At 44.3% G+C, this 10,111-nt stretch overlaps 1 protein-coding gene across 1 annotated transcript; it reads left to right on the top strand.

Annotated features, from left to right (window-relative positions):
• Nucleotides 1-7,515: 7,515 nt before the first annotated feature.
• On the top strand, nucleotides 7,516-9,654 carry hoxb1a (homeobox B1a). Its single transcript, XM_028985193.1, has 2 exons — nucleotides 7,516-8,197; nucleotides 8,616-9,654. Exons 1-2 carry the CDS (start codon nucleotides 7,562-7,564, stop codon nucleotides 8,940-8,942), a joined length of 963 nt encoding a protein of 320 aa, XP_028841026.1. The 5' UTR covers nucleotides 7,516-7,561; the 3' UTR covers nucleotides 8,943-9,654.
• The last annotated feature ends 457 nt before the right edge of the window (nucleotides 9,655-10,111 follow it).

The following is a 10,111-nucleotide window of genomic DNA, read 5'->3' as shown; positions in this document are numbered from 1 at the left end:
CAGAGAGAGGATGTTTTAACACACACCATTATTCAGAGCACTTACAATTAGTAGTTACAGGGACAGTCCCCTCAGGGTTAAATGTCTCGCTCAGGGACACAACATTAATAAGTGTGATTTGAACCTGCGACTATGTGGTCTTCTGGCTTAGTTCGTGAGTGTCTTAGCCTGCTGCTACCACTAGGGCAGTGGTGGCCTAACGAGTAAGGAATTGGACCAGTAATCGGAAGGTTGCCGCTTTGAATCCCGAGCTGCCAAGGTGCCACTGAGGTGCCACTGAGCAAAGCACCGTCCCCACACACTGCTCCCCGGGCGCCTGTCATGGCTGCCCACTGCTCACCAAGGGTGATGGTTAAAAGCAGAGGACACGTTTCGTTGTGTCACCGTGTGCTGTGCTGCAGTGTATCACAATGACAATCATTTCACACTTTCTATATGCTGTATAAGCTTGGCAATGTTCAGTAGCACTTTGTTTCTATGCTAGAGTTGGACGCAGACGTATAAGTGTTGGTTTGAATTAAAGAGGGAAGGAGCAAGAAAAATTAATTCATCAATAATTTTCATTGTTTGTCTGAACATTCATAATTGTTTTATGAACATGTAAAGTTTTTCTTTTCTCCTATTGGGTTTGGATAAAATACAGCTTCAGATACTACTGATAATCTGTGTAGTTCTTATTTTCAGCACTAGAATGTATGCGGATGGAAAGCAAACTCGTTTGTATTAAAGTGAAAATGATGACGCTGAAACCACTTGTCTGTGTGAGAACAATTCACTGGACTTACTCACGCTTAAACAGAAATGTTGGCTGTTTCAGACCAAAATTTGATATTGCATAAGCTAGGTTAGTTTATGAGGTCAGTATAGGCTGTTCAGGACAACTAATTAATTAATATCACTAGTGATTATGGTTGGGATGAGTGGAACGGTCTGATCTCTTCATCGATGGTAACTTGAAAGCATGTTGTAAGTCGCTCTGGATAAGGGTGTCTGCCAAATGCCGTAAATATAAACGTCCTGCAGGATGAGCCTGGGAAACATTGGACCTGACCTTGCAGTATTCACAATGTGATAGTGATCATAATATAATTTTTTTAAATTGCACATGTAGTCACATTAAAGTGCAACAACTACTCTACATCATCTTTTCATTGCCAGCAGACTAGATCCCAGAAGTGCATTTACGTTTACAGCATTTGACAGAGGCCCTTATCCAGAGCGACTTACAATCAGTAGTTACAGGGACAGCCCCCCCCCCCCCCCTGGAGAAACTTAGGGTTAAGTGTCTTTCTCAGGGACACAATGGTAGTAAGCGGGATTTGAACCTGGGTCTTCTGGTTCATAGGCGAGTGTGTTACCCACTAGACTACTATGGTAATATGCTTTTAAAAGCCTTGCAATTTGCTTTATGATTAACAGTTAGACTACAACCCGTAGAGATGCGCATCAGCATGGGCCTTTGTTCTGGAAGCTGCTGTTTGTTGGTCCTGCACATTCACGTTGTCTGCAAGGTGAACTTTTCAGTCAACAACTTATTAAAAAACATCAAGCCAGCCTTCACCTCGTGTAACCCAGCTAATAAGTAATAGATCCAGTTTCAGTCCCCACATTCATTCCAGTGGGAGGAGAGTGGCACCGTAAAATTAAGTGCTGAGAAGGTACTCTTTCGCAGCTCGGGGCTAATGAAAGATAAAATCTAACACACCTCTGTCGAGCTGCTGAAACACACCAGATTTGAAACACCCCACGACACACACACACACACACACACACACCTGGGACAAGAAAAGTAAACATAATGAATCAAAAACTGTCATCAATTGATGAATGATTGAGCATCATGGTGATGCGGGGAGTCATGGCACTTTGATGTTTCGGCTGTAAATTAAAAATATGGAAAGGATTGCAAAACAATAACAATCTGTGTAATTATTATTACCACAATTATGGAGAATGGTCTTAAACAATTATTTATCACCATGTGACAGTGGCCCTTTGGCTAATAAGTTCTGCCAAGTAAAGCTTTGAACAGTTTATTTAAGTTAGACTGCTTTTTTGTGTTATACCGTACTCATCACATGCTAAAGTGCAAAAATTTTCAAAAAAGTTTTCAAAATAAATGTATTTCATGAATTTTATACAATCCTTTTTTGTCTTCCTTTCTTTTCCAGGATCTAAAAGCTAATTTAATAGTTTGCCTATAGCAGGGGAGAGGAGAGGTGGTAGATCATTTCTCTTATTGCCTATCACATTCCACAGTTTTCCGGAAGGCCAGGGCCCATATCCAGGAATACAGTAATGGCTGCAGCTCAGAATGTTATGTGATGCTGCTAAAAGCTCTGTGTACATGGCCAGGCTTTGGCCATGTTAATGTCGAAAGATTCAATAACCAAAAAGGCTCAATGGAATTGAACGTGTCCATTTGTCAGCAATAATGTGAAAGTGTTCAGGGGTTGCTATGCTGATTCTGATGGGTCCCCGGAAAGTAACAAAACACTTACGACACGTCCCCAAATGACATTGTGGAGCAAATTTTCAAGATTAACGACGTTGATCAGGCACCATGTCGTGCATAAATAATTGAATAAAAGTATTTTAATTATGTATCAAATAGCATATATGAAAATGCTTTATGTTTATTTGGAACATAGTTTTCATACACTTGGGACAAACATCCAACACCTTTTATTTGTCTTGATTGTTTATGTCCTGCAATACCCAGGTCAGCCAGGGGCAGTGCACGTGAGAGGAAAGGCTACTGGACACCTCGGATGAGAGGACAAGATTAGATGTCTTTATTACGTTAACAAAAATTCAAAGGCCATGTTTACAGAACCACTATCTAAATTCATTTTACTGGCAAATGTACAACTGACAAGTACACAAACTTATTTCCAGTAAAGTGATTATCTCTACAGCAAACATTCAGTGCTATGATGAAATAATCGCCGGAGCTAAATAATTTACATCTTATTTGGTGTGTCCATATCATCATGCTTTGTGTTTCTAAGGTCAGTGACTTTTTTTTTTTAAGGCCTGGCAGATTGATGAAGACCTTTCTGTCTCTTTAGCCATGGTGAGAATATCTATTTACATTTAGCTACGCCTGAGATAAAGCTAGAATGATTTGCACACATGGAAATATTAGCGTCCAAATCTGGCCAAAGTCCTCCATATTCACACAGAGAAATACCCTCCAACACTTCTGTGGTCAGCCATCTGGAATACCAGCACCAATACACCACCTTTATGAGTTTGCATGATATTTGCATTGGCGCTACATATACAGCAATCTTTTGAAGCAGGGTAATAAATTTGTTTAGTGGGAAGTCATTGACAGAATGACAGATGGACTGATAAGTGACTTACGGAGGTTACGGAGAACTTGTGATGAAGGTTGGCATTTTCATATTTGGATGTGGGATTCGTGCAAGATAGGCATCTAGGTTTGGCGGCAGGGATTGGCCTGTGCTATGTAAAGGATTGGACGTTGTACGGCATAAATTCACCAGTTAGGAGGATTGCCTTTGTTAGTCTTTGTAGAACGTTAGGCCAGGCCATCCCAATGCCACAGGATCAGCTTCACAGTGACTACAGGCAAGTGTCTACAGCTCTCTTCATACAGCACCATTCCTGTAAGATTCCTCCTAGCCTCATGTTTCTTTAGTAATTGAGCCTCTAGGACTTTCCCAAGTGTGCTTAGATGTTACAAAGATAATGAACGTGCAATAAAATTGTCATTTTGCTGCAATTTTCTTAAAAAATTCCTTTGTCATTTTCATTGTTCTTTGTAAAACATTGTGGTTGCTGCAGTCATAGTAATGGTAGCCCATATGTTTTCATCAGCAAACCACAAAGGCCAGTGCAAAACCTCTGTCTTCTGTTCACATGTTGTTTGCCCTTGTGTGGGCATGAGCTATGTGAATTTTTAACCATGATCTCATTATATTGTATTGTAGAACTCACATACCCAGTGATCTGATTAATGAAATCATTGTAATTTGCCAGTCGTTTGGTTCCTTTGTTCCTTCAGCTTGAAGCTCCTGTCTGCAACTGGTTACTCTTGCAGAAGTTTTTTTTAGATTTAATAATGACATATAATAGTGGGAATCCGAGTAACTTTTTTTTTTAGTAATGGAAGATAAGAAAGGACAACACTGCCCAAAATTACCTTTCCTGAACCTATATTAAAATAATGAAATATGAACACATATTATTTAGGTTACACTGATGCTGCATGAAATTTTTAAGAAGCTGGGTGAATCTACTTGCATATTTTAACCAAACCAGCGTTCTTACCCTTCAGAAAGATTATACTCATGCCTTTTATTTTGCATTGTCATTTGCATCTTTGTCCAAAGTGCCAATACATTTGGTGGCACACCGAATTGAGTAATTTTGGAATTAGTTGAGGAAACATCCAGACTGAAAAAGTTAAAGCGCTTTGAGGCTGACAGTGGCTATAAAACACTGTTTAAGTGCTGCTTTAATGAAGGTATGTGAAACTGAGACAATTGGCCATGGCCACATACCATACTTCTCAAAGAGACGTACAAGACAAATAGGCTAAAGCACCGGCTGAAATATCTGCTTTATGTGCAAAAAATGGTGGAATGATTTGCTACACTTGTGTTTGGAAGTATTAGAACCCATAGAACAGAATGTCTATGCAATGTGGGTTGTGTCATTGTCACGTCTACCGAACAGTTCCAGTATGTACTGGCCAAAATTTTTTATTGAAAAGATCCCAGGACACAGTACTTTACAAAAAGATCACACGTGTTGTATAAGTTGCTATTAAAGAATGCAAGAAAAGTAACACTCCACTTCTGATGTACACACCTATTCACGAATAATATGATTTTAATATTCCAGTATACAGGGCATGCCTCCAGCTGTGTCATTAAAAAATAACTTTCATACTACTAAATGTTCTCTCTACATACTACTAAAAGCTCTAGCTTCTAGCTCATCAAGCAGGTATAAACTGAATAGTTTGACAGGACTCCAAGCTTCACAAATGGATGCAGACGTCCTTCTGGTGAACCTTTAATTAAGTGTTTCCAAGTGAATTACTGCATTGCAGTATTGAGTCAGATGTCTTTATGTTAACAGATACGGAAACAAATCAATAATAAAATATGACATCCTCACATAGCTCCATTTAACCAGAGATTCTGTTGGAATGAGACAGGAAAGTGTTCCCTGGCAAAGTGATGTGACCCTTTTCTCGAGTTGTTCTTTGGCGACATTTTAACTGTGCATTGTGGGATGCACCAGTCACAAGGGATGTTCAGAAAAGAGCATCGGATTGCAAATATCTGCGTGATGATCATTACAGTCCAAACTGATAAACTAGAGCCTGGCAAACACCAGGTTTTTAGGACCATGGGGGTTTTTGCAGAATTATGCTAGCATTCTTCCCAGGCTAAAAAGCAACTGCTGAATGACATAGGGGCGTTACCGCGCACAAAAGCCGTTTTCTGATTGGCCAGTGTGAGTCCCCTCGTTACAGTGATTCCTGCTTTACTGCCATTTGCCACTAGGCGGATTGAGCAGCAGAATCCTGGTCGAATTTACCGATAGCAGACTACAGTTGGCATTGAATTGTTTTAATCTGTATTACATAGTACAAAACGCATTAACACAGATCACCAGTAACCTGCCACTTTTAAATTGATTAACAGATCTCGAACTAGCGAAACAGCGAATTTAAGCACAGCAACCTTTGTCACATTTCTTCCTGGCTTTTTGCTTATGATCGATTATAATAGGTTTGTTTCTACACACTCTTCCGATCAAAGCCAACTTCAGGCTACTTAGCGCCTCATACAACCTAATAGGACTCCAGCAGACCAATCGGCCAGAACGAAGGGTCTAAGGAAACATCGGACTTTCCACTTAAATTTCGTTATCAAGGACATTTACATTTTACATTTACAGCATTTATCAGACGCCCTTATCCAGAGCGACTTACAATCAGTAGTTACAGGGACAGTCTCCCTGGAGCAACTTAGGGTTAAGTGTCTTGCTCAGGGACACAATGGTAGTAAGTGGGATTCGAACCCGGGTCTTCTGGTTCATAGGCGAGTGTCTTACCCACTAGGCTACGACCACCCTTGACCACCCAAGGAGAAACAAAGTTTTAATGGAAAGAAAACAATACAGACGGCACTGAAATGTCAAATGCATTATCACAATTTCACATCGGTTGCTAATGAAACAGACATGCAATGACAACAATAACGACAACAACAACAATAATAAGTGGCATCGTGTTCTGTCGAGTTTCGTCGAGTGGGGTTAAGCGCTCGCCGCATGTCGCTCATTCGCAGCTCATGGCCTCATTTGCAAATTTGCAGGTCGGGGTCTGCTAATGGACTGATGCGCGCAAACACGTCCCCGTCCCCGCGACCATCCCTCTCCCGCAAGACACTCGGCCCGACAAGTTACAAATGGCCGTGGGCGTCTCATTGTCAGCCACTCGTGTCCGTCCCGTGTTCCGCGTGTCCCGCTTTCGGCGTGGGTTCCTTCATGAAGACGAGCCTCCTCCTCGGCCCTTTGTCGGCGCGATTAATAATTAGCCCCGGCCGCTTCCTTCCTTTCGCGCAGCCCGCCAACGCTTGTCACACTGTCCGTCGCCTGTCCGGTGACAAACTCCAGCCAGCGAGAGGTTTCATGCAAAACAAGAAAAGGAGCTGGTGAATATAACGCCACTTTGAAAAGTTTCCTCTATGATGTATATGCATAAATACTATTTATTGTACAAAGCATGCAGACACAAATAATATATGTATATTTCCACATTCTTCTCTGGGGTCCTGGGCTGGCAGAAGGCTTGCTGTCGGCTTAATTTTGTTTCTGTAACAGATCAGCTCACTGATTCGATTAAGCGGTTCGGGTTCCGGGGGGCTGAAGATGCGGCAGCGGCCCTCGCAGTTCCTGCGTTAAGCAGATTTCCAACTCATCAGAACCACAAAAAAAAAAAAAAAAAAAAAAAAAAAAGAAGGTCTGGATGAGAGAGGAAAGAAAGGATGAGGGGTATCTGTTCGGATAAAGTAGGGGTAAGTTGATGTTTCAGACATATTTAACAATTTGTAAAAAAATTTTTTAAAATAAAATAAAAAAAACTAAACTAAGTTTAAGACTTCGCTTTGCTTCTCTGTCTCTCTCTCTCTTTTTCTGGCTTTCTTCTCCGTTTGGGAAAGGCTTTCTTACACACCCTGACATATACTTGCTGCCATCAGATTGATGGGCCGGTTTGATTGAAGTGGCTTTGTCATGCAAATGCCAGGAAGGTGATGGATGGTCGCCGTGCGCTGACAAACTTCTGGACGTCCCTCCACCATTGGCGCCGTGACGGCTCACGTGACCAGCAGCTGAGGTGAAGCCTGCGTTATAGAGGAGCGCGGACCCGAACGCTCGGGGAGGTGAGGGGCTAATTTTTTTTTTTTTTTTTTTGTTCTTCCTCCTTCTCCTTCCGCATGACATACTGCCGAGAGGTTGCAGGGCAGGAGGAATCTCCCACAACGCAGGTTCTTCCCCACGTCACCCACGGCGCATGGACGATTCCAGGATGAACTCTTACTTGGAGTACGCGATCTGCAACCGGGCCGCGAACGTGTGCTCGCCCAAATCCGGATACCACCACTTGGACCAGGGCTTCTCGGGCCCGTACCAGGCCGGCTCGGCCGCGGCCGCGGAGAGCTACCACGCGACCGACGGGCGCCTCTTCCTGGGGCCCAGCGGCCCGCCGGTGGCGCCTCAACATCAGCACCAGAGCGGCGACTACGCGCATCACCAGCCGCAGACGCACCACGCGGCCATGTGCGCGCCCTACGGCGGCAACGCGGCCCCCGGCTACGGGACGCAGGCGTGCGCCGCCCAGGACTACGGGCATCACCAGTACTACGTCGGCCACGAGCAGGACGCCATGTACTACCAGCCGTCGGGCTTCAGCGCGCCCGGCGTCGGGCCCAACTACGGGACCCTGGCCGGAGCCTACTGCGGCGTGCAGGGGGCAGTGCCCTCCGCCCCGTACCAGCACCACGGATGCGAGGGCCAGGACCACCAGAGGGGATACTCGCAGGGCGCCTACGCCGACGTGTCGGCCTCGAGAGACAGCGAGGCCAGTTCGGACCAGAGGCCGCCCGGGAAAACGTTCGACTGGATGAAAGTGAAGAGAAACCCCCCCCAAAACAGGTGAGCACCCCATAACGACGGCGCACAGCATCCAGGCTGTCCTGGGCTGTCCTGCCTCTGGACACACGGGCGTTTCTTGCGGGGAAGCCCACGGAGAGTCAATCTCCCCTCCCCTCCCCCCCACCCCGTCAGCGCTAATGCGTCCAGCAGACGTGCTTTCCATCTCCGTAGGAAATGGCCGAGTTCTGTTATCTCCAACTGATCCCAGCGCGGCCCCCATTGTACTCCCAGGCTGTCCGTCCTCGCCCTCGCCACGAGTGAGGAGTGAAGCGGGGTCCGAGTGAATCAAAGCCAATGTGGTTTTCATTTACACGAATACATTCTACATCTGTAACCAACAAACACACGAGACGCACGGGCACATGTGACAATTACACACGACAGTTCTATAAATGCCATCGATTCTTTATTCCACAGCTAAAGTGGCCGAATACGGCCTGGGCCCACAGAACACCATCCGCACCAACTTCACCACCAAGCAGCTGACGGAGCTGGAGAAGGAGTTCCACTTCAGCAAGTACCTGACGCGCGCGCGCCGCGTGGAGATCGCGGCCACGCTGGAGCTGAACGAGACGCAGGTGAAGATCTGGTTCCAGAACCGGCGCATGAAGCAGAAGAAGCGCGAGAAGGAGGGCCTGGCCCCGACCTCGTCCTCCGCGGGCTCCACGAAGGACCTGGAGGACAACTCGGACCAGTCCAGCTCCGCGTCCCCCGGGGCGTCGCCGTGCTCGGAGACCTGAAGGGGCCACAAACCGCCAAAAAATAACACCCCCTTTTCTCTCTGTTTATATGCAATATATCTATTTTTCAAAATGTAGAATTTACATTTCGTGTCGGTGCGTCTTTTTTTTTATTTGATTCGCAATTCGGTTGAACAGGGTAGTTTACTGTGCCTATTTTAATTTCTGGAAATGCACTTTCTGCACGAATCTCCACGGGAGCTACAGGGAGCCTCATGGCATATTGTGAAATGTTTTGTCCTTCCGTTTTTATTTCTATGTGTTTGTACGTATTGGGCGTAGGCACTGCGTCGCAGACCAGGTTTTCTTAAAGAGTTCGCTGTTCTTTTGCTTCCTTGTGTTTGAAAGTTTCATTGAAACCCTTTGCACTACACGGTTACAGGGTATTTTGCAAGTCTGCATCTTCCATTTCCTGAAAGATGAGGATATTTTTATATATATTTTTTATGAAAGGTTTTTTTTTCGTATGCGATCAAACGTTTGCCAACAGTAAAGTTTAGATTGGAATTAGTAGAGTTAAAATGTATTTACATTCTTTTAAAATTTTGGAAAGCTATTTATCATATAGGTTGTAAAACCTACATCAGGGAAAACACGCACCTGTTTGTCTAAAATATTTCATTAAAAAAAAAATCATAAATCACTGATTCATTTCAGGGAATGTAGACATCTTAAATATATGAAATGTTCTCGTTTTTGTTTGAATGTACGAACCGTCGCGTGTTCTCAGACAGACTGAGTTTTATTAGTTAATGTCTGGGTGAAAAAAATTCTCGGGGCGGGGGATGTGTCCGATATTGATATTGTTTGATATCTACCTCGAATAAAGTCCAGTATTTTACACATCTGCTTGCTGTGTGTCGTTCTTAGTGCAGATTCGCCGGAGCCTTGCTGTGGCTCTGTTCGTCTGTTTAAGTGGTAATCAGGGAGATTGATTACCCGTGACGTCACGAATAGACACGTTCTGCCACCAGGAAGCGGGCGCATCGTTACATCCCGACCTTGATGTAAGAGTGTGTGTTTAAATTGGTCCAGGAGACGAAATAAAACACAAGAAGAAAACATCAATACTCGGGTTGCACTGCGTTATTTATCTATAGCTGTACATGTCCCAGCTTACACCTCTTTCACACATAAATATGCATAACTGCTCAGAAATATTGTTTAAA

The sequence above is a fragment of the Denticeps clupeoides genome, chromosome 7, assembly GCF_900700375.1.
Source record: "Denticeps clupeoides chromosome 7, fDenClu1.1, whole genome shotgun sequence".
In the NCBI taxonomy this organism is placed as follows: domain Eukaryota; kingdom Metazoa; phylum Chordata; class Actinopteri; order Clupeiformes; family Denticipitidae; genus Denticeps; species Denticeps clupeoides.
The sequence above is the reverse complement of the archived record's forward strand: the minus strand, read 5'-3'. Positions and strand labels throughout refer to the sequence as shown.